General features: G+C 40.1%; 2 protein-coding genes across 8 annotated transcripts in view; both read left to right on the top strand.

The window, feature by feature from the left end:
- CWH43 (cell wall biogenesis 43 C-terminal homolog) overlaps positions 1–4,104 on the top strand; it is a 30,948-nt gene extending 26,844 nt beyond the window's left edge. The window contains exons 13-16 of the mRNA XM_075709575.1: positions 400–544; positions 1,202–1,263; positions 2,338–2,493; positions 4,017–4,104. Of these exons, the coding sequence (XP_075565690.1) occupies positions 400–544; positions 1,202–1,263; positions 2,338–2,493; positions 4,017–4,104 (451 nt within the window). The remainder of the gene's footprint in view (positions 1–399; positions 545–1,201; positions 1,264–2,337; positions 2,494–4,016) is intronic.
- A 7,589-nt stretch (positions 4,105–11,693) lies between these two features.
- DCUN1D4 (defective in cullin neddylation 1 domain containing 4) overlaps positions 11,694–26,568 on the top strand; it is a 38,918-nt gene continuing 24,043 nt past the window's right edge. For 5 of the 7 annotated variants that reach the window (XM_075708887.1, XM_075708886.1, XM_075708885.1 and 2 more), the window contains exons 1-3: positions 11,694–11,737; positions 21,407–21,477; positions 22,443–22,482. In XM_075708887.1, coding sequence (XP_075565002.1) covers positions 11,713–11,737; positions 21,407–21,477; positions 22,443–22,482 — 136 coding nt within the window. In that variant the 5' untranslated portion in view covers positions 11,694–11,712. Of the gene's footprint in view, positions 11,738–19,851; positions 19,857–20,873; positions 20,923–21,406; positions 21,478–22,442; positions 22,483–26,568 lie in introns of those variants that run through there. The other 2 variants (XM_075708888.1, XM_075708884.1) reach the window with 2 other exon arrangements.

Below are 26,568 nucleotides of genomic sequence, written 5' to 3'. Positions count from 1 at the left end.
CTGTCCATCATAAATGTTTGTTAGCATGCGAGCTCTTTGTTATGCACCACTCTGTGCTAGCACAATTAAATTTCAAGTGCAGGCAGAGACAAAGCCTCAGATAAGCAAAGCACTAACATTCACATTTCCAAGTGATGAGATCAGTATTAAAAACAAAACAGTAATAGAAAAACTTGTTCCTATAATGGTTAGAAAGAGAACCCTAATTACATCTACCACGACCATGTGGCTTTTATTGAACATAGTGATCATTTTGAATCAGTGAGCTTTCTGTAAACTTTCGTACTCTAACACTGAGCAATAAAAAAGGTGTCAGATTCGTTTGTGGTTTACTGTGTTATAGCACAAAGATGCTGAGCTAAAATGTATATATGCTAAAGTCTTTTCCATTTCTTTCAGAGAGGACTTGGACAGAAAACTCCAGGCTATAGCTGTTTCAAACCTTCTGAAGACTAGCTCTAAGCAAGTTGTATTTCTAGGATACATCACTTCAGCTCCTGGATCCAGAGATTATACTGAATTAATAGAAAATGGAAATGTCCAGGTGATGTAAAAATACTGCTTCTTTTAGCAGTTAGAGGTGATATATATATATATGAAACATTCGGCTTAATATTTCAAATTGGTAATTTAGACATATAAGAAAATACATGCACATTTTCAAATACAGTCTTGGGCTACCTGACATGTTATAGAGAAAGTGGAGTTACACAGTGAAAGGACAAGAGGCAGTGGACAGCAGTTGCCACATGGAGATACCAGTTAGAAGAAAAATAAATAAAAAATCACAGTTAGGGTTGTCAAGCATTAGAACAGGGGCCCAGAAAAGTTGTGAAATCTCCATGCTTGGAGATATTCAAAAGTTGGCTGCATAAGGCCCTGAGCAACCTGCTTGAGGTTACTTTGAGCATGGGGTTTCCTAACCAGGGAACCTCCAGACATCCTTTCCAACCTCTAATTCTGTGATTCTTTTGTTTTAAAAGCGTGTTCTGCAGTTTGGTTTTCTGTCAGGAGATGTCAAAAGTTGTCTGATATGTCTGTATCTAACAGTGGGTTTTTTCCTTTCTACTTTATTACAATGTTTTAGGCAAAACATTTTTCTGCAGCAGGTTTACATGTTGGCTCTGTTCCTGATTTAAAGCCCATGTATAAGGAAACCTTGCTTTATTTGTTTGACTTTATTTTTTCATTTCACTCATAGGATATTGACAGTACAGATCGTGACAGATGGTGTAGCTATATTATGTATCGTGGAGTAATAAGGTATGTTAAAGTGTATCATTTATTCATTGGTTTTAAATATCTTTATGACAGTTTTACACCCTTCTGTAGGTAATTGTGGAAGAGTCTTATATCCCTGAAGAGTTATGTATGGACAGATACAGATATATCATGAAGTAATGTGAAACATTGATCTCAGGATGAATTGGTGTATTTCTGAATATAATTTACAAAGACAGTATTACAGGTTTCATCCTTCTATGTCAAAAGCCTTTAGATCTAATCTGCTGTGGTAACATAAAACTTTTTTCCAAAGCTCTGGCTTTGCAGCTTCATTCTAAAATGTGAAGGCTAAGCCCTAATTTGTATGTAACACAGAAGATACAAATTTTGAACTATGATTGTAGGGTTCGCTGAAGCAAAATGCTGATCTAATCCAGCCAAGCTTTGTGCTTGATTTAGTGGAAACTTGAACTGTGTAAGCCCATATTGAAGCACTTTCCTCTGCTGGGACGTATGCGCTCCGTATCTTTTAATACCAAGTTGCTTGTAAATCATTCTCTTGCTGATGTATGTACCAGAATGGAATTCAGCTTATTCTGAATAAACTGCAAATTTATTTCAGTTTATTAATATTTATTTATTTCACGGGAATAAAACCAGTAAACTAGATAGCTGCCTGGAGTAACAGTATTGAGTAAAAAAAAAAAAAAGCAACAAAAAAACCTAACAACCCCCCATTTGCAATCTAATTTTTCTCATTACTCATTCCATTGATGCTTGAGTTCCTTCCTTGAATTTCAAAATCTCTTCAGTGAAAAAGGTTGGTGAGTTTATGCATATTCTAAAATTGTAATTTTAAAAATAAGTTTCTAGATCTAGAACTTATTTTTGTTATCGAACACTTAGGCTTTCTCAGTTTTTCTGCTTGTGACATTATGTTACGATGCTCGTGTTTATAGAGTGCTTTAAGTTTTTTGAAGGTGAGATTCACAGAAATGGAAAGTTATGTTGATAGGTTAAATAATAACTCTTGGAAAAAAGAGACATGAATTAAGAATGTGGTGAAATTGCCTTGAGTTATTTCTTCAAACTCACTCTTCTTGATTCTGATAGGTTGGGCTATGCCCGCATATCTCATGCTGGTTTAAGTGACTCAGAAGTCCAAATGGCCAAATTTAGGATCCCAGATCACTTGGATAGCTATGTTGTCAATGACACAATTGTCACTGATCCCAGCCAAGTTCCTGAGGACATCCATTTCAACCCCAGGTCAGTGTATCTCATAAGAAATTAAGGGGATGATGCACATGACATCTGGTAAAAGAGAAGTCTAGGAACAAAATTGTTCTTGAAGTGGGAGGCACTGGTCAGTACCAAACTGAGCAGAAGATTAGGAGGCAAGAACTTCTGATTTGTAATTCTGGTTTTTATACTGACTTGGCATGTGCCTTGGGAAAATCAGTCTGCTGTGTGGTAGCATAAATTGAAGGTAATGCTTATTTCACCCAGGTGATTAATTTCTGAGATTGTTTGATAGGGATATTTGCCAAGTGATGTGGTGAGTCATTTTCTAGATGATGAGAGATCTCCCATGTTTCTCAGCACTTTTGAGGATTGGGGTCTTAATGTACTGTTACTTAGAACACAAAATACAATATATATGTCAAATACTGCTTGCATAAGCATTTTAAAACATGCTGTATAACTGGAGCAAAAATTAAGGAGAATGCCTGAGGTAGTATGTTACATATGTCAAGAAGAAAAAAGGGCTAGGTTTTTATATAAAAAGTTATTTATTTCTAGAATGCTGTCATTTTTCCACTGGCATTGCATAAGGAAGAGAAATAGGGAGAAAGGTATTTATTCTACATTGAATATGAGTGGAAGAGTCATGAAGTAGGTGTTGCAACAGAGAGGCAATTTCCAGCAATGCTGCATTTACTACTTCTAACGTGCATAATACAGATATGTTAATTTCTTATATACACCTAACAGTTGAGCTTGCTTGCTTTTTATTTACCACTCAGTCACTGGCTTCCTGTCTAAGCAGGAGTTTGCCCAGTCTTTTCCACATGATGAAACTTGCCTAAAGTTAGCATTCACATTCAGATTTTTCTCAGTTGATTTCAGCACAGAATATCTTTTTTTGTCTTAATTTCTTTTATGTCTGCCTATAAGCAGAAAAAAATTATACCCTTTAGGAATAAGTTTAACTTAATTAACTGTAGTTCTTTTGAAGTACAATGTCACTGCTTTTAAATGCTATTTAGCATGGATATTTTGAACAAGTACCACATTTTACTTTTGCAAATCTACCTACCGTAATAGTCAGTAGTCAAAACTTTCAGATTTAAATATGGCATGAAGAATTACAATTTTCACCATAATTTTCAAAAGTAAGATGTGCAGTATTAACATATAGGGTTGAGTATTTGGATATTATGGGGGGTTAAATTATATCTCCATTGAAGTCGGTAGAAAAAACTCGAAGAGCATGGGATTTAACTAGGTAAAAGCACCTCTCACCTTTGTCAGCTGGAGTTCCATTTATAGAGTGCCTATGGCATTAATCCAATCAGTGTAATTAAATGTCTCCATTATACTCAAAGACCTCTAGTTAGATAGTGTACATAGATTATGATTTATATGTAAGTTGGGTTGTGGCCTGTTTCTGAAAGAAACTATCTAGAACGTTCAGACTAAGTGTTAATTATGCTGTAGTACGTGTATGATTTAATTGCATGGGTTAAATCATGTTGTAATGGTTTTGCTTTGTTGAATATTTTTCTTAGGTTTGGATCTTATAAAGATGGACATAATTATGAGCATATTCATCACTTCCATATGAGCACTCCTAAATATTTTAAACAGACAAACTAGAGTGAGAAAATAATGTATCATTGGGACCAACAAGAAAGGTTTGTTGCTTGAAACTGAATTGGCAGCCAAAAAGACTACATTGTTTAAGGATGAGTAACTCCCATGCTGCATAACACTGTGAATGTCTGTGTAATAGCTGGGTGACTCTTCTTTAATGAGTTATCATCACTGTGAGAGAGGGAAGACACATGCATTTTGATAAACCGGTGTCTACCTGGGGCAGATACCTGCTTTGTACGCAGCAAAGCAACAGTGGGAACTTGCTTTGGCAATAACTTCAACTTTTTGAAGGTATCCTATATTGTGCTGTTTCAGCGTTGAATGTATCTATCCACATTTTCTTTAGGGTCCAGATGTGACCCTTTTCCTCTCCTAGGAGCTCATTGGAACAACCGTGAGCAAGGAGTTTCAGCTGACTTCCACACTTTTGATGACTGAGGCAAAATGAAATAATGTGGTAGTGTAGGTAATCTGTTGATATGTACTGCACTTTGTAGTCCTGCTGCTGCTATTCCAATAAAAAGGTTGGCTTAGGTTTTTCAAAATAGGGACTAGTGTGTTTCTTCACTGGGAGATATGCAGTAACTATGTGTTTGAAGTGTGTGCATTTTTTACTTACTGAAACAGTATTTCCACCTGCTGTTATTCCACATTTTATTCTTAAATGAGTTTAATTAGAACAATATGCAGATGGTTGATGTTCATAATATTGGAGAAAAAGCTGTGACTTTTACAGACTGTTTTTTTAAACAAGATATTAGACACTGCAATATTTTTACAAAGGGAAGAGTGAAGTACCTCTGAATAGTTATTGTTATGAGACGCTTAACACACTGCAGAAGAATTAAAAAAAAAATCATGCCCAACATGACAAGGGTTCTGAGAAGAGAGAAAAGTTGATTGTAATTTTTACTTAAAATGAACTGTAATAAACCAAAAAAAATTTGCCTTGTTCCTTTGCTAGCACTACACTTTTTAGTGGGACTAAATAGAAGCGGGGCTTTTTTTTGGCCTAGGCAGTGAACTACCTACTATGTAACACATATGTAACGCAATGTAAAACGCGTTTACTCGGTGTCTCTTGTCAGTGTCTTTTATATTTAACTCCTGATCCTTCAGTATATGCGCAGAGCTTCCTTTAAACAATGAGCACATCTTCAGTGTTGGCCAAAGGAAGTTTTGTGCTTGTGAGAAACATTTTAGATGGTTTATTTAAATGACCCTCTCAACTTGGAAAACCACATTTGTGCTGTCAGTATTTAGTACTGTGTGTCTTTCCAGTAATACCTAAATATACTGTAACTGAAAGGAATAGGACACGTTGCAGGAAGGAAGTGGGTTTTTTTTCTCCCTCTCATTCTCCACCATGTGCTTTTGCCAACAGCTTGAGCGTACTCATTTTTATTGTTTCTCTGTGTCAGCAAATACAAGATATGTCCTTATCCAGGGTTTCTTGTTCTGTGGAGTCAGGTAACTGCTGCCATCACCAAGCTTGTCACTTTATCCTGGTCCTTCCTTGTTTTTAGGACCGTGTTTCTGAGAGTGAAACACTTCACTGATCTTTGTGGACAGAGGGTATTTGAAAGGCACTGCAATTTCACCTCAGATGGTATTAGAAAGCCTGACTTTGTTAGTTACAATTAACCATCCATTGTTGAACTAATTTACTTCTCACCTAGAGGTGCTGTGTTTGTTTTTATAAGCCCAAGGAAGTCTAATTAAACGTAACAGTTTAGATATCTCTTAGGAAGGATTTTAAATCTTCTGAACTTGTTCTCTTTGTGACTCTGCAGCAGGACAGGATAATTTAGGTTTTGGGGTGATGGGAGTGACTTTCTTGCACTTTCAGCAGTTTTCTTCTGCAAAGAGCATTAGTCCCTGTCTCTCCCTTCTCCCAGCCTGCAACAGCAGCTGGCCCTGGCACCAACATCGCACAGTGGCTCTGAGTATCCTCACTCCTTTGCAGCGTGCTCTCATGCTAGCTCTGAGGCACGTCCAGCCACAGGTTTGCCTTTCCATAGCCTGTACAAAACATAACATTATCTCACCACATTACCTAACATTCTCCACAGGCTGATTCTGCAAATCCGTGTAATGTCCATGTAATGTGAGCATTTTATTCATGAGATGCAGGAAATGATACTCATAAACATAAAATGCTTTAAAAACCCTTATTTTTTTTAACAACTAAAACCTAGAATCAGGGTATTTTTCACAAAGTCAGACACCAAAGCATGACTTGCATAACAGATCAGGCTATATGTCATCTCTGTGTGTAATCTTCAAAGTCTGTCAGCATACTTGGATGGATTTTCACAGGATTTAGAAATGTTCACCCCATTAGAAACATCCATGTAGACACTGACAAAATCTAAAGTTTGAATATTATCTTCTTCCGAGTAGCTTGTGTAATTTAATGTTGGTGGATCCATACATCATGATGCCTAATATCAGAAAACACTGTATGCAAATACAATTGGTAGCAAGTATTTGTTGACATTTGCATTATCTTACCAGAATGACTAAGAAAAACTATGACCATGACCTGTTTGTATACTGCTTCTACTACTGTAATAATAGAATTGGGAATTCCCAAATAGAATTGGGAAGCTAAAACTACACTTCTTTCTGTTCTTGAATCTGCATATCAATCTAATCCCCTGTATCTGACTCGTTTAGAAAAATGTGCAATACATCTCTCGGTTGCAATCACTACGTTTCAAACTATGAAAGAAATGTGCTAGAACAGGTCCTGCTGCAAGGGCGTGTGACTGATCTTGCTGTTTTCTAATCATACTCTCTTCATCTGAGCTTTCATAAGATAGTACGTTATGAAAGAAAAGTTTGTGGATATCTGTAACTATGCATTCAGATACAGCATGAAAAGATAAAATGTATAAAACAGACATTATTTTCTAAAGGTTTGAGCTTTTCCTGGTGGTAGAAGGTCTAGATTATATATATCTGACTTCTAAATAGTATGTATTCTGTTGTACTACTAACTCCATCCTCTGACATTCTGTGCAGGTCAGTTAGTTTCTAGGAAAATACAGGAAGAGACAGCAGTACATCGGGAGCCTACTCGTGTGTATCTTGGAATAAGAAAGAAGGACACTAGGTAAAACCTGTAAGAGAGCAACTTCTGAGAGTAATTGTACTGGATTCTTCAGCAGGGTGGAGGACTCAAGTCACCTCCTGCATATATTCCTGCTTTGGGGCCTTGACTCAGGCATTTCTACGTGTATTGTAAGCAGGAGCAGTGGCTCTGGTGTTGTTACAGAGCACTCTGAAACCTGGGAGCTGCAGTTCAAACAGCCTGGGCTAAGACGGACCTGAAGTTTTTATTTCCTTTTTTCAAAAAGGGTGTCACAACTACAGACTTATTAAAAGTTAGGCACACCCTTTGGTTTTGAACTGGAGTTGGTGTTACTGAAACAAGTTGGGTGCAGCTTAAGTGTGCAGGTGACCAGCTCCCCCATGTCTCACTGAAACAGAACACCAAAAATGTTCAGGGTCCTTTGGTGACAGTGAGGGATCTTTGTGGCCTCAGACAAAGGTGCTGGTTGTTTTGATGCACCTCCAGGGTTCAGGCAGAAATACTGAGCTGCTCTCTTAAGCCTGGCTGCTTAGAGCTTCCTAATTATGAATTAAGCAGATTTTTTTTAAAACTTCAAACTGAAGCAGAAAAAAAACTATAAATCAAATTTAAGGACTTAAATATGAGCTACCAACAGCCCCAAAGCATGTTTTTTCTCATGTATGTAAAATTACATTTGTTTGCAGTGTGTAACAAAAGGACCCTCAGAGTCAAAGTCCTACATCTGTGGAACAACTGTAACAAAAGAAACGTTTTTACTTAAACAAGGAGCACAGTATGAGGCCGTGGGACAGGGCAATTAAAATGACCTGAATTACTTAATGAGGAGTGGTTTGCAAGCAGTTACACAACCTGCAGCTGCTACTTTCTGCCACCTGAGGTCCTCTTTTATCCCTGATCAGTACTGCTCTGCTGATACCGCACAAGAATAACGCACAGTTGAGGTGTTTCATTGTAACTCTTGAGGGTGAAAAATCTTTTCAGAAGTATTACATAAAGCTGCTTGTATTGACTTGGGTATCAGTTACTTTTCCGTATCTGCAAATGATTTAGAACTGTGGCTTCGGGGCTTCTGGTAGACAATTTGTTTCTTTTCTGACAATGCCCTGTACTGTGCTGTGTTGCTGCTTTATCTGCTTTGTTAATGCTCAGCAAATTCTGCTCCACTAATGTTTTTATTTTCAATACAATTCTCTTCCCCCTCTGACTTGTAAAACACATGATGGTTTGTGATTCTGGTGCCTAAAATTAACTTTCAAGCTTGTTTCTAAGCAAAGCAAGATGAACAAAGGTATTTGAGAGATGCAGTGGCTTTAGCAATTTGGAGTCTGACACCCTTTGGAAACAGAGGAAATCATGTTTCTCAAAGACCCCTTCTATGCTATGTTTCTGATAGTGAAGAAGATAAAACTAGTAAATGGCTCCTCTTCCTCACGTTAGCCTGTATTTTTCACAGTCTGTGGTGTTTTTTTATGTGGTTGCCATCTTAGCTATCAATTAAAAAAAGCAATGCAAACAATGACAGTCTTTCTCCTTAAAAAAAAAAAAAAAAAGTCTGCATTTTTAGGTTTGATCTAGCAGTGTGTAAATTGGCTGATGCATTTTCTGCTCCTCTCCAGTTCTTGGTTTATTATTCCTCTCCTGTGTGTTGATGGGAGCATTTGCACATATCTGTAGTGAGCCAGATCAGGATATTCATCTGGCTGGGAAAACAAACGAACAAATGAACACCACCAAAAAAAGCGTTGAGGGGTTTTTTTTGTTTGTTTTAGGGTTTTTTGCTTTTTGGGGGCATTGGGGGCGGTCTTGCTCTTTCATTACCTTGCTATCCAGCTGTCCATATGGTTGCATTGGCACAAAAGAAAGATGCCAGGAGGGTTAGGATTAAGAGGCTAATGCTGGAACTGTCTCTGTCCTTGAGATGATGCTTGATCAACCATGACCCAAAGGCTGTGCTCTATGTAAAATATTTCTGTTTTGTAAACTTGTACTTCAGAAAGAAAATATAGGCATGATTATGTACCATCTGCCAGCCTGGAGACTTGCATACTGGTTTACAACTAGTGGTAACAAAGGGGATATTTATACCTTCTTGAAGTTGGAATGAAGGTGCGTGTCATAATGGGCCTTGTTCTCGTGGGGCAGGCCTTTTCTGGCTGAAGCATACATTCCCTTGTTTAGCAAGCAGAAGCAGAAAACAAAGTCTCTTTTGTGTTTCCCTGTGGATTTCTTTGCAGGTCTAGTTTTTTAAGGGTCAGAGACTATACTTGTGCATTCAACTATTCAAAAATATTTTGAACTTGTTTGTTAAACTTACAGTATTATTTGCTTTACATTTACAGATAGCAGTAGTTATGGAAGCTATAGTCTAAGGAAAGATTTGTCAAGCCAAGTAGTATCTTTCATTTTAGGCTAATATAAATGGGGGAAAAAAAGACAGACCATTCCGTAGGGCCAAATGGCTTCAGATGCAACCAGATAGGGGTTTTTTGTGCCACCTTTCTTTAGATCTGTATCAGTTTACAGCTGCATAAGGCATGGGAGAAGATTTCTTTTTGAATACGTTTTTATTCTGAAATAGCTGTCTATGTGCTTTTTATGGTCAGCGTGAACAAACAGGCACCCCTAAAGGAATTGTTCCTCTCAATCCAGAATTAGAACAGATCAGATGAATTGCAACTCAATGGTGCCCCTATTGGGTATAAGAGCTTGGGATGACATGCCCAGATGTGAATGTCTGGCATGTGGGATGTTAGAAATACCCGAGAAGTGAAACCTAGCTTGTACCGCTTTACTCTGATATAGATTATTTTTAAAGGTGGTAGCATAAAATACACGACAATTGTTAAGGTAAAGAAAAGATGGTGCAAGTAAGAAAATACCAGAGAGAGAAATAATTTCAAGGAGTTTGTGAACAAGTAAGAATTTCAAATAACGGGGTCTTTCGTTGCTCTGACATGGTCCTAGTGCATGACTTTTGAAGAGAGCAATTATTTTCTTATGGACTCTGTCTTTTCTGTAAAACAGGCAGTTGAAAACATAAGTTGCTCTGCAAAATAAATCATCTGCACTTGCACATTCTGACTGGTTCACTGAATAAGGCAAGGGTCATAAAAAAACCCCCAAACAAACAGGTGTGTGATCAGTTAATTCAGGACTGCATGCTAATGCATTGCTCCAGAGAGACAATTACCTCAAATCTGGCACTTCTTCAATTCTGAGTCCTTGACTTTCTTTTAACTTAACCTCTTAGAGGAAGTTTTTTTTTTTCCCCGGGTAATTTCTGTCTTAATAATCCTCCATTGTGCACAGGCGGTGCTGTAGCAGTCCTTTCTCATCTGTGTTATGACACCGAGTAGGGCAAGGGGAGGCTGTTATCCCCGAGAGGAGGTAAGATGCTGAGCTCACATGCTAAGCAGCAATGACCTGCAAGGCGTCTTCCTCCTCCGGCTCAGGCATGGGGACCTCTTTCCCCCTGTACTGCCGGGGGGGGGAAAGGGTGGTGGGTCCCTGGGCTAGATCTCTAGGAACAGTAAGGAGGGGGAGCGAGGTAGGCTCACCCACCTGCAGGGAGCAGCTCTGGGCCCCCGTGTCTCCCCGCAGCCCAGCCTGCTGCTGCTCTAACATTCACCTGATGCCTCAAGGCCTTCAGCTGCTGCTGGCAGGCCGCCGTGTTTCCCCTCAGAGAGAGGGGAGAAACAAAGAAATCTTTCTCAACTAGTTGGCGATTTGGCTACACGGAAGCTGGGTGTCACGGAGCAAAGGGAGGGGGGTGTAGGCCAGAAATTTTCCTGCTCCGGCCGTGACGATACGGCGCCAGCCGCCCCGGGGCGCTCGTTTATCCGAGTAGGGTAGGGATGAGGCTTGCGGGCCTTCGGGCACACAGAAGCCTGGGCTTGCCCCGACAGCGGGGGACCGAGGAGGCGGCCCTGGGGCCGAGGCGGCCCTGAGACCCCTCAGGCTGAGAAGGGGAGAGCGCGCTGCGGCTGCTGCGCGCGCCGCGTAACAGTCGCAGCCTACGGGCGGAGCCGCCTCCCGCCCTGGGGCAGCAGAGCGCTCCCCGGCCCCTCTGCGGGGCGGGGCCTTCGGAGGCCCCGCCCCCTGCCCCCCGCTTACCCAATCGTATCAGGGCGTGGGCGCGGCCCTTGGCCTCCGTAGCCAATCAGAGCCACGGGTGACACAAAGTGGTGTTCTTTGCACGCGCTTTCAAGGCCAAGGAAAACTGGCACCGGCAAAGCCCAGTCAGAGTGAAGGGGGGCGGGGTCGTCTCAGCCTCGAGCCCAATAGGAGGTCGGGAGCGGGCGGGGAAGGCGGTGCGGGGCAGGCAGAGGGAGAATGGCAGGAGCCTCGTGCAGTAGGAGAGCAGGAAGTGCGGCCTCTCAGGGCAGCCCGAGCCAATGGGTGCCGTCGGTGGGCGGGGCGGGAGGTGTCCGTGCTTGGGCTCTGTGATTGGGAGAGGGGCAAAGGGAGCCGGGCCGGGCCGGGCCGGGCCGTGTGTGCGCCGCACGAAAATGCACTCGGATGCCGCCGCTGTCAGTGAGTAGCGGCGGGGCCGGGCCGCGCGCTCCCGCCCGCCCACCGGCGGCACCCGGCGCCACCGGCCTGGTCTTCCCGCTGGCGGGCGCTGCCTTCTGCTGCTGCGGGCTTCTCCTTACCGAGGAGGCTCGGCCGAACGCGCCGCCGGGGCTCCCGGTGACGGGGGAGGGCGTCGGGCCTGCGGGCGGAGAGCCGGCGGGCAGAGGGGCGGTGTGCGTACCTGGGGGCGGGGGGGCCGTGGGGACGGCGGGTGCCCCGAGGCCCTCGGCGGGCCCCCCCGGGGGGGCGGGAGGGGCCGGGGTTAGGCGGGGGCGGCCCGGGCGGGGGCGGGTGAGGGGAACCGCAGTGGCGGGGGCTGGGGGCGCCCGCAGGGTGTGACGCAGTTTCCCCGACCCGGCTTGCGAGCGGGTGAGGCCGCGGCCGGCCCTCGTGCTGGCTGCGAGGGAGCCGGGGCTGCCGAGGGGAGGGCAGGCGGGGGCTGCGGCACTGCCCGGCGGCCTCGCTACCTGGACCGGGAGGGGGTGTGTGTGTTGGGGGCGGGGGGGGGCGGTTAATTTAGCGGATTCCGCCGGGCCGGTGCGGGAGAAACGGGCTGTGAAGGGGACCGGGCGCCGCGGCGCATTGTGGGAGGTGGAGTCTCTCCCCGCGGCCGCCCCGCGCGGCGGGGCCGCTGGCGGGCGGGGGTGGGGGACTACGACTCCCAGCAGGCGCTGCGGCGCCGCACGCGGCCCCCGCCGCCGCGCGGGGGTGCGAGTTGCAGCCCGGTATCCCGCGGCCGGCGCCGAGCCCCCGGCAGGGCCGGGGACCCGCTGCGCCCTGCCCCCGCCGCGGGGCGGGACGCGGCCCGGGCGCGGCCTCGGGGCAGGGGGGAGTCCGGGGAGATCACGCCGCCCGTTTTGGAGGGCTTTGTCTCTGCAGTACGGCTTGCGGCTCTGGTTTCCGAGCTGCGGGCAGGCTGCCTGGCGTGGGGGGGGTTGCACACCTGCGTGGGTGTGGCGGAGCTGTGGGGTGCAGGGATCGGCTCCGTCCCCAGCACGAAGCTGGCTCGGCGGAATGATGTTCCCGGGAACGTGTTCTCACTGTGGAAGGAGTTGCAGCTCTGAGACGCTTTATTACTGCAGAACTTGTTTATGGGGAAGATAATGAAAATTGAAGCTTTGATCATATGTTAATGAGTGATGGTCTGACTTTTGGACAAAGTCCTGAAAGCAATTACGGGAAAAAATGCTGCATAAGGCCTGGATTTTCTTGAATCCTCCTATGTTTCTCAAAATGAAAGATTGGACAGGGGCAGCCTGGTAAAGGCTCTAACCCATAAGTTTATGTAATTTCTTTAGTGGTTCTGGTTTATTTTACCTTTATATTTAGGGATCGTTATATGTTGGTGGTTAAGTCTGCCATTAAAGCACAAATAACTGCCTCGTGTTGGAAATGGAAGGATAATTATTCTAGAAAATGCCTTCTGTTCAGTGTCTTTTGTCATGTGCCCTGTCCAAAAAAAGGTGCAGGTCTTCATTATACACATGTAAGCTACAGTTATAAATAGTCTAGTGCTCCTTCATGTAGCATGTTAAGACTATGTAGTGATTTTTTTTTTTTTTTTAATTTCTCTGCAGAAAACAAGAAGAGAACTGTTTCTCAGCCTTCAGCTGTTACTGGCTTCTCTTTAAAAATGTCCCTTGGAATGATTGAATCTTCCACCTCGATGCTTTTTTTTTTGCTTTTTTTTTTTTTTTTGGCAGTTCACGGCCTTCTATAGGTGTTATTTTAAATAGGAATGTTTTCCTAAATTAACTAACTTCATTATCTGTAGCTTCATAGTTGTTGGGTTTTTTTGGTCATTGATTCAAATGCTTGAAACAAGAAGCGTTCTTAGCGTATCTTCACACACAGAAGCTGGCTTAAGATTGTTTCTTGACTGAACATTCCTTTTGAGCCTTCTTAGATTCTTATCTGTTCTTATGATATAAACTCCATTAATACACTTTTGCTCAGTCTCAGTTTTACTTTCCAAGACTGAATATACACCTTTGACATTATATGAGAAACATCAACTTCCCTTTTTCCACTGCAATCATTTGCTTAAAAGTTTCTTGCCATTCCAGTAACTATAATTGGAAATGTCTTCTCTGTGGAAGGCCATGCAGTAAGTTGGGTTAGGCAGGTAAATAGTCTTCCTCTCACTGCTTCTCTTCATTCTTGTGTATCAGGATGAGATTTCATTTGTGTAATTGCAGCACTTGATCTAAATTTATTTTTGCCTGAGTAGTTTTTGTGCTAACTTTAAGTGAATTATTAATGTTGTATTTTCTTTACTTTTTTTTTTTTCCCCTTACTTTGGAGATGTTGAAAACAAAGACTTTCAGCTTTTTCAAAGCATTATTTCCTAGTTTTGTTTGTGTCTTCAAGCAGAAGAGGAAAGCTTGCTTAATTGGTCTGTCCCGTGCTTGCCAAAAAGCATTGCACTAGGAAGTGCGGTACATGCAATGAAAATGTACAACTCTTGTATCCAATTTAAATATTAGGGCATTTAATAGTGTGGTTATTTCTTCTACAGTAAGTAAGACTACTAACAAGGGCTTCAAGCAGAACCCTTATTTTAAGTGTGCTAGCTTTTTTCTTACTCTGTCTGATTACGTTGTTTTATTTAAAATCATAGGTCTGAGTTTAAACAGAATTTCTGCTTTTGGCTCATAAAGGGTTAGAAGTAGCTACCAGTTTGCTCAGTGGGTTTTTTAATATATATAGTTGTGTGTTTATATATAATTGTGCATATATATGAAAATATATATATATTGTTGTTAGAGCTACAAGGCTTTAGCTTGCCCTCGGGAACTAGCTGGAGTGACCCATGCTCTGTGACACTTAATGCAGATGTGTGGCTGCGCAGACTGTGGGACTCTACCTACTGCAGCTGCTCATTACTGCCCATTAGCTGTAGATTACTGCTTCCCTTGCTCTGCTGGTAAAATGGTTTGTAGCAGCACTCTCTAATCCACTCTGTCAAATGTGTCTGAGTTAGTTCTTGCCACTTACTTAAATTGTCTAAACTGACAGGGTTGATTTTTTGCCTGAAGTGGATTAGGGAATGCGCCCATGACCTGTGCCGCTGGCAGAGCTGTGGGGTCTGTAACTTTTGGCAGAGAGGAAGAAGCAGACAGCTGGGGCACTAATGCTTTTGACTGGCATGGCTGTTCCTAGGCTGTTGCAGATCCATCGTGATGTATACCAGATCTGCGTGGTGCTGGCTACCCTAGTAGTGCGTACTTGACAGGCTTGCATTTCTGCTGAATTAGCTAGAGCACAAGATGCAAAGTTTTTATTAGCTTTATGCCCTTTGTAGGATGACAGATGACACCTAATCTGGCATGAAGTTAAGAGTAGTGCTGGCAAACAGCTCTCAGGCCATAGCAGCCGATGATGCAAAACTAACTCGCTGACACTTTTTTGAATTAACTTGACAGTAGAGTAAGAGTTAGACTGGAGAACACTTTGCATCAAATGCGTGTAAAATTGGTTCTGTATTAAATGCTTTGTAGCTCAGTTTCCTATGTTCTTGAATTGTAGTCTGAAAGAATGTCTGTTTGCAGTCTGAGTAACATGCAATCACTGAAATGCTGTTTGATTTGGTAATACATGCTTTAGAAATAGATTTAAATTAGCTCTAATTATCCTCTGCTTTTACTCATTCTTTTCCAACTGTGGCTGGTCACTCCAGCTTTATTATGTTCTGGCAAGAATCTCCTTTAGGAATGCTTATCAAATACATTGAGTAGGTACACAAGTGGTATTTGCAGAATGCAGAAACAGATGTTTTGTGCCAGAAGTACACTTAGTGTTAGGTCTTTTCTATTAAAAAAACCCCAAACATCCAACCAAAACACCCTCCCCAAAACAAAACAAACCCTAAAAACCCCCATGAACCAGTGTGCAGGGGGTTTTATCCTATATGTTAGTATAGCATATGTTAACATAGCTCTTATTTGTTCAGGCTCAATTTAAAATAAATGGAAATGCATTCAAACTAAAGTAACAGTTACACAACTTTTGCACTGCTTAAATTGCTCTAAAATTCTCAATGAACTTCAAACTGCAGTAGCTGTTTTTGTAAACAAGCCTTCAGATCTGGGTACTTTTTAAATACCTAAGTAGAATACAGATTTGTTCCTGTGGGGAAAAAAGATGAATGCTTTTCCCGATCTATGTAGCATGCAGTAATTTTAACATATTTTGTTGCAGATAAAGTGACTGACTGATTACATGTGGTAATACCACATGTTAGAGTTGAATGTGAATGTTTACCTTAAAATGATAAGTGTTTTTTAGTGTGTTGTCGTTTCAACCACATTTTGTTGTTTGGGTTTTGTTTTTTTGTAGGGTTGTTGGGTTTGGTTTTTATTTTAATAGCTTAAATCACTCTGTGTTTTGCTTCAGAACATTTTAGGCTGTTGTGTTTGGGAAATGTATACGAATTTGTGACTGTGGGTTTGGATACCGCTGGCATCGGCAGTAGCTCTGAGCTTGGTGCAGCTCTGTATGCACGCGTGCAGGAGAAACATCCTGCAGCACCATGCATTTAGCTCCCGTGGCTAGGTCCTGTTGCTCCTCAAGCTAGCATGGATCATCCCACTTCTCTTTCTATTTAATTGCATGTCCTCGCTGTCCAGGCTGGAATTCGCTTCGATTTTCCTTACTTTCTGAATCATGCCCCGTGTTCAACCCCACCAAATCAAGGGACACCCTACTTTTCAAGCCTGTTCTCTGCCTCCCCTTGCCTGCGTGCTTGCTCTCGCATCAGGGACTGGGAGAGAGGGCTCTTCTGCAGGCTGCCCCTGCTAAGGGGTGTCGCTGCCCGTGCGGATTCAGCTACAGACACATTGGAAATGAAGTCTTAATCCTGTCTTTGACAGGAGTGCAGCTCTTAGCTGCTCTGTACTGCAGTTTGGGAATCTCAGTTTTTAGGTGTGTTGTGATGTTTCTGCGTAAATGAAAATAACTGATGCACGTTTTTCTTTTGCTTTCTGTATTTAGTAAGGACTATAGAAATTCTGCTTCCTGAACATAAGTATTGAAGGCTTTCACCAAATGTAGGCTTCAGATCTGAACCTCTAAGTTTATTAATCGATATAAATTGTCTTACTGTTAGGATAATTCTGTAAGTAGACTACAGAGTGTGAAATGGTGTAGTTCATAGAAGAGTAAATGATTATTTTTTGGATAAGTAAAGTTTATTTAAAACAGGTTAAGATGACAGTACTTCGAACTATTATTTCCAGTGCTACTACGTGTTTTCTCCAGTTCTATTATTTGAAACCAAAGAAACCGATTAAATAAAAGTAAAAGCATAAACATTTTAATTTTCAGGAGTGAGTCTGTCTAGTATGTGTTTTCTATCTAATTTTTTTCTGAGAAGGTTACAGAAAATTACCCACCATATTTATACTGAATCAGATACATCTTAGCAATAATAAAAATTACTGCAATGACTACTTCCATACTTAATTTTTAATACAGAGTTGTATCTATAGCATTCATATGGCATGTCTGTCTAGGATAAATATTTTTAGACCTACTGTTACTGTGAGATTTTGTATAGATTTCCTATTTGCTCAGAAAAATAATCTAGAAGCTTTTAAAGGAAACTTGGAGTCAGCTGCTGGTCTGATTCTTTTTAGTGGATTGTAGTGCACCCTGTAGCTGTGTTTTGTCCAAGCTTTAAAGTGATAATTTTGATAGTGGGAACTAAGTTAAACTTTTTTTTTTAGGTACTCATATGTGATTTCATTTGAATAGTTTGGCAACACATAGTTCCCTCCAGTAAAAAATTGGACTTGACCTTTAAAGTTTGTTCATTTCAGATAGGAAAGTATTCAAGTTCAGTTCGCGTGTATCATCTGCTTATATTTAAGATATATTGAGTTTTTTGTTTGCTTACTGTATTTCATGTGTTTGTCTTAATGAAGGGGTGTAGAACAATTTTTATCTAGCTTGTTGTGGAAGCAAGCCCAGCTAGCTGTTTTCTTTTGCCTTTCCACACCTGTCAGGTCCATAGTGTAAACCTTAATCTATAATATTTTAAAAGTTATTTTTAAACTGTTTGCTTTTTACTGTTAAATTGTATATGATCATGACTAATTGACTAACCCAGACTTTAACACTTAAGTGTTAATAAACTGCAGACAAGGTTTAAATTCCATTATATGAGGTTGGCTCTGGCATTTCTTTCCTTTCTGGATTTGCAATTATTTTACTCAGATTTTTTTTTTTTCTTTAGCCATTACATTCTGAATTATTACAAAGTATTTAATACCATTTGGAATTTCTGTTGCTTCAATGCTTGCTAAGGATAAGCTAACATCTGCATGAAAAATAATTTAATCAACAAAATATGTATGCTTGTTTGACATACACCTCTTAAAAGTCTTTGCAAACATTCCAGCACATCTCTTTCCAGTATTCACGAGGCAAGCAGGTTTCCTTCTTCTGATCCCAGGTCAATAAATGGTGTGGTACTTTGCTATAAAATATTTTTTTCTGCAGGAAAAACCCCAAAATATTTTCAGACCAGTTCATGTGCTTTGAAACTCTCGTATTCAGATGAAAAATAGCTTCACACACGATGGCTTTCTTCACGTAAAGCTCATACAACCGGCTGTGGAGCGTGTAGCTTCATGTGATGTATCACTCTTCTCATGGTGCTTGGATGGACAGTTGATTTGATTTAACACATTGCTGCTGCCTCGAGACTAATTTGCTCCCACTTAGGAGGACCTTTCCTGTTTTTTGCTCTAACTCTGCTTATGTGGTGTTAACATCTCCTTGGTGATCTGATTCAGACCACTGGGCTGCAGGATTGGTTTGTTTATATTTTTTGTGGATAAGATTCCTGAGATAGTGGGCTGACCAAGGGGGTCAGGCAGGCACAACTCGGAGGCTGCATAAGCAACCGTGGAAGTTCGGGAGGTGGAGGGGAGAGAGCGCGTTCCTGAAGCATACAGTTGCAGCCAGCTGTTGAATCATTTTCTTGTCATGTTGACTACACCATTGTCCCTTGGCTAATTTTCAAGATGGTGTTATTTGAGCATGGGAGGTACTATTTTTGGGGTTCTGTTTCTTCACAACCATTTTTTTTCAAAATACACCTTTTCAGTAGCATAGGTTACTTTGTGCGTCTTCCTCGCAATATAGATAGAGCAAACACAGTGACCAGTTCAGAAGGTGACCTCAGCTGGAATTTAACTTTCCTAATTCACTGACTGCTGCTTGTATTTGCTTTTATAACAGTTACTGTAAAAGAAGCCTGTTTTCGGTTTTGGATAATATCCCTACTTTGCAAGCTTCCCCTGTGGAAGAGAGAAAACTTTGGACTCTGGTCCTCAGTTTTCATATGGATAAGCCAGTCTTTGTGGAACTAAGGTGTGACACTGGTTGTGTAAGAGCTGTAAAATATATTTGTGTAACCCCTCGAAGTCCATCATAATTATGTAACCTATTTTTGAAGTAACAACTTAAAATTGTAAGGATATTTCCAGTGGATATGTGAAGCATACTGGTATGAATTAGGTGTTTTGAAGTGCCTAGGAATGTTTTATTTCAAAGGCGATACCCAATATATATAATCCTAATTTTAAAACATTTTTTCTATTGTTTTTAAGAGTACCATCTAAAATTATTGTTTAATATTAGTTTAGAATAAAATATTTGCTCAGTGTTCTCAGCTTGTTATCTCCAGGTATAACTGGTTTCTCTAAAGATTCATCTTCTTTGTAGATTTTAGGCTGAGCAACAAGGGAAACTTTAAAATTAATAGTCCAGAAAGCTTAGTCTGGTCTGGTAGTTAACAAAATAAATCTTACTTTTTAATCTTGCCCTTCTCAGAATGGCTTTTATGTGTTGTGTCTTGTCCCGTCGTCCGTCCCCCCCCCCCCCCCCCTCCATTTTTTAAAATTTTAATTCCTTTGTTGAATAGAAGGTTGGCTAAGAAACTTGGGGTTGTGTTTTTGCAGAATGGTTCTGCTTGGTATTGTTTGACTAGCAAAAATGGAACTTTATTGAGCACTTAATGCAGGAAAAAGTCTAGCACCCTGTTCAAGATGCAAGATCTTCCTATTGTATCTTGGTAAGAAGATCTGGATTGTCTTTGGCTTCATATAGATAAGTATACCTAAAGTTGGAAATTCCATCTTTGGCACTTCTGACTTACAGAAATTATATTGCTGTGGTGGTGGGTTGGGGACAATACATTAAGAAATAAGTAGCAATTAGTGAAATGATACTCTCTAGTTAATATAATAAATTAAAAGTATGATTCCTAAAGGTATCTTTTGAACTTTGTTTTTATTCACCATAACAAGAGAATTCCATAATGATGTGTGTAATAAGTATGCTTACAGCAGGCAGCTCCTTCAGATCCACTTTTTAACTTCATAGCGGTGTGGTTCACTGGCTTGGGGATCTGGCATTTAATGATGACTTTTGTTTATCCTTAGATTCTGGGTCACCTTAAGTGTATTTTGAGAGCATTCGTTTGAAATGCTAGAGATGGTGGAAATGTGGGAATTATGTTTTTGACCTTACTTGCATCTTGTATCAGCTACTGGGCAAAGCCAAATTAAATGTCTCACAGTAGAAATGCTTTAATTCATAAACTGGGCAGTGACACTAGGCACATACAGCTTTTCATGTACGGAAGAATTTTGCTTGAAATACTCTGCTTGTCGTATAGTATGTGTCTCTATTTAATAAAAGTGTTTTTGCGTATGAGTTCTAGTGGGGTAGCTAATTTACTTTTAGTTTAAATTAAAATATTGTATAGTAGTTGGCTGTCTTTGATCCCTGTCAGCTTGTCTGTGTCCAGCTTCTGAGGTTCTTGTTTGTTCACATGCTCTCTGGCTGGATCACAGTTGATCTTTCTTGTAAATTACTTATTTTCCAGTTTTGTCCTCGACACATTTCTAGCAAAAATGGGGGATTTAAAAGAATTGAGAAAAATTAGTTTGGCACTTTTTTGCAACTGAAGCAAACTCAAGTGTTTTATTTTTGGAGCGTGGAAGCAAAGTTAACATCTATGCTATGGCTTCTTTCATGAAGTGTCAGAATATTTTATTTTCGGTTTTGTTGGCTCTGGTCTTCACAGCTGCTGTATTCTGACCTTTACTTTGTTTTACAGAAGTCATGTTTCATGTGTAAGTGTATTCCAGTCACTTAGTTTTGCAAGGAAATTAGTATAAAGGCAAATACATGTATACTAATAAAATTTTTAGTAATAATTTTAGAATGTTACATGGTACTTAAATTGGTTTTGCAATAGATGGAACAGAAGGACTGGGTAGCATGGAAATTATGATTTCCAATTTAAAGGAAAAAAGTTGTAAATACTTTTTATTATTATTTTTCAATATAATTTTGTAGTTAGCTATAGTTAGTTGTAGTTCTATTTTGCTGAGGGTCATCCATGCCTTAAGAAAAATGCCTGTGTAGGATGTCTTTTGCAGATTTCGCTTACTGATTCCAGTCAGTGTTGAAAACGTTGATGCTGAAAAAGTGTTGAGATGGCTTTTATTTTATAGTCATGTGATGATTTTATTAAACAACCAGAACATATGAAGATCTTGGTTGCTACAGTTGGAAACCAGAGAATTTAATATTTTCTTTTTTCCCCCCCTCTAGATTTTCAACTGAATTCTCACCTATCAACACTGGCAAATATTCACAAGATTTACCACACCCTCAATAGGCTGGTAATGACTTGCCATTTTCTCTCAGCAGAATAGCTAGGGCTTTAGTCCAGAATGTTTCGTGATTGAAATCATAAGTTGATTACACTTTTAAAAACTATGACTGCCTTTTTGTGTGAGAGGCTGTTGGTTTTGAATCTGTTAAGAGATAAGCAGTATTAGTAAAAGGTGAAAGATGATACTCCGGGGTTCAGAGTGGAGTTTGAGCACTGTTCACTGCAACGTTGGGTTTAGATATCTCCATAGAAGGAGCTTTCCTAGTCATATGAAATAATGGTAATCATCATCATTATCCAGTTTCTTACAGTTCTTGTGGAAAACATATTGAATGAGCAAGCTGTCCTCTTACAACCATGCAAAGAGTGAAACAAGATTTTTTTTTTTTTTGAAGACTGTCCCTGCCTGTTTGCTGTGCGTTTACATTTGTTTTATTGCAGCCATAGCTGGAAATGCCAATATGGCTTCTGTCTGTATGCTGCAAATTTAGTGGAAAAGACACTGCCTAAAAAAGGGGGTAACTCGTTTCCAAGATTTCAGTTGGTTTTTAATCAGTTTTCTTTAGAACACATATGTGTGTTTATCGTTAAGCAAAGCCATTTCTGTGGTAAATGGTAAATTCAATCCTTCTAATGCTGCATTTATCAATTGAATTATTCAATACCATAATGCAAAATTCCCCATCCAGTGGGTAGTTGTTTCCACTCTTGAAACATAGTTTGATATGTTTTTGATAAACAATTAAAAAATATTTTTCAAATTATTTAAAGATTATCCTTGAACCGTTTAGATGAATTTGCAAGGGTGACTTTTTAGATAAATATGAACTGGAAACACAAAGGCTTTGCAGTCTCAGCTAGATGGTCCTTAACTAATTAAGATGACTATTAATATCAAATAAAGGTTAAAAACATTACTGAAGAATGGAGATCACAGTCTTGTTTAACTGTATCATTCCTACTCTCTTGCAGAATCTGACAGAGGACGTTGGTCAAGACGATCACCAGACAGGTATTTAATAGGGATGTAGTAGAAATAGATTGAAACAATTTAAACACACTTCAAAGAAGTCCCTCTAACATAATTGAAAATTATATTTTAGAAAGCTAAAGGAGTTTTAGAAAACAAGTGCCAGGATTTTTTTTTAAGGTTTTCTTCAAAATAGATGTTCATGCTTTTAATTTATCTGGTTGTGAAGGACTTGTACAGGTTTCAGCAGTAGCTGTTATTTTACTATTTCTTAGTGTAAGTACTTCAGAAGACTTCATGAAAAATTTCTCTCACTCCTTGGACTCAACCCATTAGACTAGCAGAATATCCATGTTCTTATAGTGTTTTGACTCTTGAAAGAGCATTAGTGAGAACAGAGCAGAAGCAAGACCTCTTGTGGCTATTGTGATGCCTGTGACCGAGTTTAATGCTGTGCTCCAAACAACGCACCTTTTTCTTGAGTGGTTTTGATGCGGGTTGTCCTGTTCTTCTGCAGTTTTTCAGTCAGTGTCTAAGGGCTATTTATTAGTCCAAATCTGTTTTCTGTTCAATCAGATGTCACAATTTTTCAAGGCCTTCATCTCAGGTGCCTGGTACTAGCTTACTGCCATTCCTGATTCATCAGCATTTGTGCTTTGTGACTTGGTATCTTGCAACATTTGTTACCTCCTTTTGCGCTTGTTACTTACGAGCTGGTGCCTTCCTCGATTTCTTTTTCTTTCTTCCTTTCTATGTTTCAGGCATGATACATAAGGAGGAAGGAAAATAACTTACTGGCTTCAAGCCCTGATCAGTCAGCAGAACTGTTCTCTAAAACTGACCATATCTGTCCTACCATCTGTCTCAAAGTTTTTCTCTGTCCTGAGGTGCTGGCTGTGTTTGCTGATATTACCTTGAGTGCTTAAGAAAGTGGAGAGACCTGTCAGCTCCTCTTGGAGGTTTCTGGGACACATGTAAATCTAGCACACTCTCTTAGCCTACAGCGATGAGAAGAGATAAGAGATGCACAGGACTGCATTATTTGGGATCGGACAGAGCTCACTTGGGGCTTATGTACCCTCCTCCATACTGCATCAGGTGACTTTGCTTCATAGTTGAACTATCTTACCCTAGCCACAAAAGGATTCTATCAAATATTTTTCCTTTAGTGTGGTTAGTGATTTGATACTTGAAATTAGCTGATCATATAAATGAAAAACCTCTGCAAAAGGGGTTGGGGCCGGTAGTTCAAGACAGTCAGAGATTTTATTGTCTGTATGTTAGAACTGATGTCCTCTCCCATCTCCTGACGGAGACTTGGAATTTCCCCTTTGTGATCCAGGTGCTCATACTAAACAGAGATACATACTGATTTCACATATGAAAATACATTCCATAATCTTTGTTTACTTTTGATCACAAAAAGCTGTTGTGAAGCATTGAGGTAGTCCCCTTCTGTCACTAATCAATCAATAAGAGTAGGTGTGCCTAAGGTATTTGGAATTTGTCTTATCTCTTGCCTGGCAATTCTGTCATAAAGGTCAGTATAAGAAATTAGCCTCAGAACTCTCATTATCTCTATTGGAAGGTGTTTGAGCATGTTACTGGTTTTGATGCACTGCTTTATACTGACACTCATGGCTATCCTATTGCCTGCATTGTATTGTTTGAATTAAGCTGTTTCAAAAGCTTAAACGTGCCCATTGAACGAGTTTGAGCACAAAATCCCAGCAAGGAGTGTAATTTTTTACAATAGTCGTAAAAGAACCTTTCAAACCAGGAACAAGTATGAAATGAGAACTGAAAGTAGAGTGTGATACTGGCAGGCTCCTCATCTTCAGATTTCATTCCAGTATTTCTTACGCTTGTGCCCTGTTCTGTGTCTGCTTGTAGAAAAAGATGAAGCCCCAATATTTGCATAACTTCCAGGCGAATTCAGTCGAAATGTGTGCTTGGTTTTCCTCATATGAGGACAAATACACATGCAAGGAGCTATTTTGGCCATTGTGAATACAGTACACTGAAGTCTCCCATGTCCATCTTGTATGGGACTTGATACTTCTGAAACATCTTACTGGAGAGCCTTATGTAAATTGAAAAAGCATTACTTTTGCAAGTTGTTTGATTTTGATGTGCCTAAATTTTTGGAACTTATTTTCCAGTATTACTGACTGCATAGTAAGAGGTGTCAAGACCTATTAATTTTGTTATGCAATTTATAGAACTGCATAGATGCTGTGAATTTGAGATTCTATGTCCAGAACTCATTTGAAAGTCATGTTAATAACTCTGTTGCAAAAGATTCTTGGAGTGTTGCCAAACCCATCTAAAGATTATTTTTTTTGTTTTGAGTTTTTATGTTTTGTGGGTTTTTTTGTTTTGGGGCTTTTTTACTCTGAATCTTCTGGAGCAAACCTTATCTTTAAAGATTGCTGTTTGTTTTCTGACATAACTGTCCTGGCTAATGTTCTTACATTGTGGGCCCTGCTTTTGGGATGACTTGATAAATGTATATGTAAATTTGATTGAGATTTCTAAAAGCTATTTAGAAAAACTGAGTATTTCAATTTTAGGTTAATATTTATAATGAGCTTTTAATGCACATTAAATTTATTTCAAAGCACTTGTTTCTGAGCTAACAATAAATATAACTTTAAGCAAATTGTATCTTTTTTTAAGTATTAGCCAGATTTCTTTTCTGGAACCAGATCTTAAATATCCAAGAGCTAGAGGGTGGCAGTTTCAGAATTCCTTCAGTGATTTGGGAGCTAAGATGGACCTTGCTTCAAAATTCCAGTCACCTATAATTACAGTCTCATAAAATGTGTTAGCATTCAGTGTGCGTATATATCTAAAAAATAAGGTAGGCTGTAAATGTGTCATGGGCCTTTGCCTTTTCAGCTGTTTGTAGGGGTAAGAAAAGCAGGCATTCGGATTCTGTAAACAATTTCTTTTTCTTCTAGTAGGTATATGCATTAACTTGGAAAACTCTGTCTCTAGAACTTGAAATATTACTTGCTTTTATGTCATAACTACAAATCTAGCAACTCGTTAATAGCTTAAAGTCACGATTTGGTTATTGAATTGTGACTTATTTACCTATCCAGACTAAAAAGTCTTTAAAAGTAAAAGTACACTTCCTGTTGTCACCTGGCTTGTCTAAAAGAATGAGGTAATGTCTCCAACAAAAACAAGGCTTCATTGCTGTTCTTAAAGCTTGTAGGGGGAAAAAATTACTTTTGCCTCTACTATTTTTTTGTTGTTTTAGAGAAAAAAACCTCTTGAGTTCAAAGCAATTCTGTAGTGTGGAATTCAAGATAAAGAACATGATTTTTCCTTTACAACAAGATTGCAAGTTGTTTGATGTTTTGATGAGTATCTTAGTTTTCTCATCTTGTATCTGAAAAATGATGATTGTTAACTGTGCTTGTGGTGGTCTTGTTGCATCATTAAGTGAGCAGCTATATCTTTCCAATTGCTTCAGCATTCACAGTTTCTAATTATTTTTCCTTTGAAACATACCTCTCCTTAAGCATCAGAAGAGCAGGATTATTCACAGGCATTATCTAGAGAGAAGGTGATGTCTGTAAACCACTTCTGTTGGGACACAGCTTGTAGAATTCTTATTTATTGACCTCTGTTTTTTCTTTTTTGTTTGTTCTGGTTTTGTTGCTATTCTAGGAGTGTCCCTCCCTTGTGATTATCTTGCACATTGTTTCAAATTTCTTAGGGTGAATTTTAGCCTTGAGTTGACGTTTCCCTTTGGTAGCTTTGTCTCCTGCAAATTTGGAAGTACTGAATAGAACGTTTGGCAAACAACATGTATACTCGGCAGGCTTTTGGCTGATGGTGGCCTATTCAGCGGCCATTTGGAGGCTCTACCTTGCAAATGCTAGCTTCAAGTGTCAAAAAAACAGTGAGAACTAGGAGGGTTCTGCCAGTCTTGAGTTGAGACCCAGGAGTAAGAAACTTTGAAGATAATCACATCAGAGAAGCTGCACTTGGTAAGTAAAGTTCCTGTCAAACTTTGCATGAAGTCAGAGGGAGCTGCATGTTCGTTTGCAGATGATCAGACCTTTGAGAAGTGAAATTAGTTGTGAAAGGCTAGACCTAGAATTTACATTTAGA

The sequence above is a fragment of the Pelecanus crispus genome, chromosome 4 (genome assembly GCF_030463565.1).
Source record: "Pelecanus crispus isolate bPelCri1 chromosome 4, bPelCri1.pri, whole genome shotgun sequence".
In the NCBI taxonomy this organism is placed as follows: Eukaryota; Metazoa; Chordata; class Aves; order Pelecaniformes; family Pelecanidae; genus Pelecanus; species Pelecanus crispus.
The sequence above is the reverse complement of the archived record's forward strand: the minus strand, read 5'-3'. Positions and strand labels throughout refer to the sequence as shown.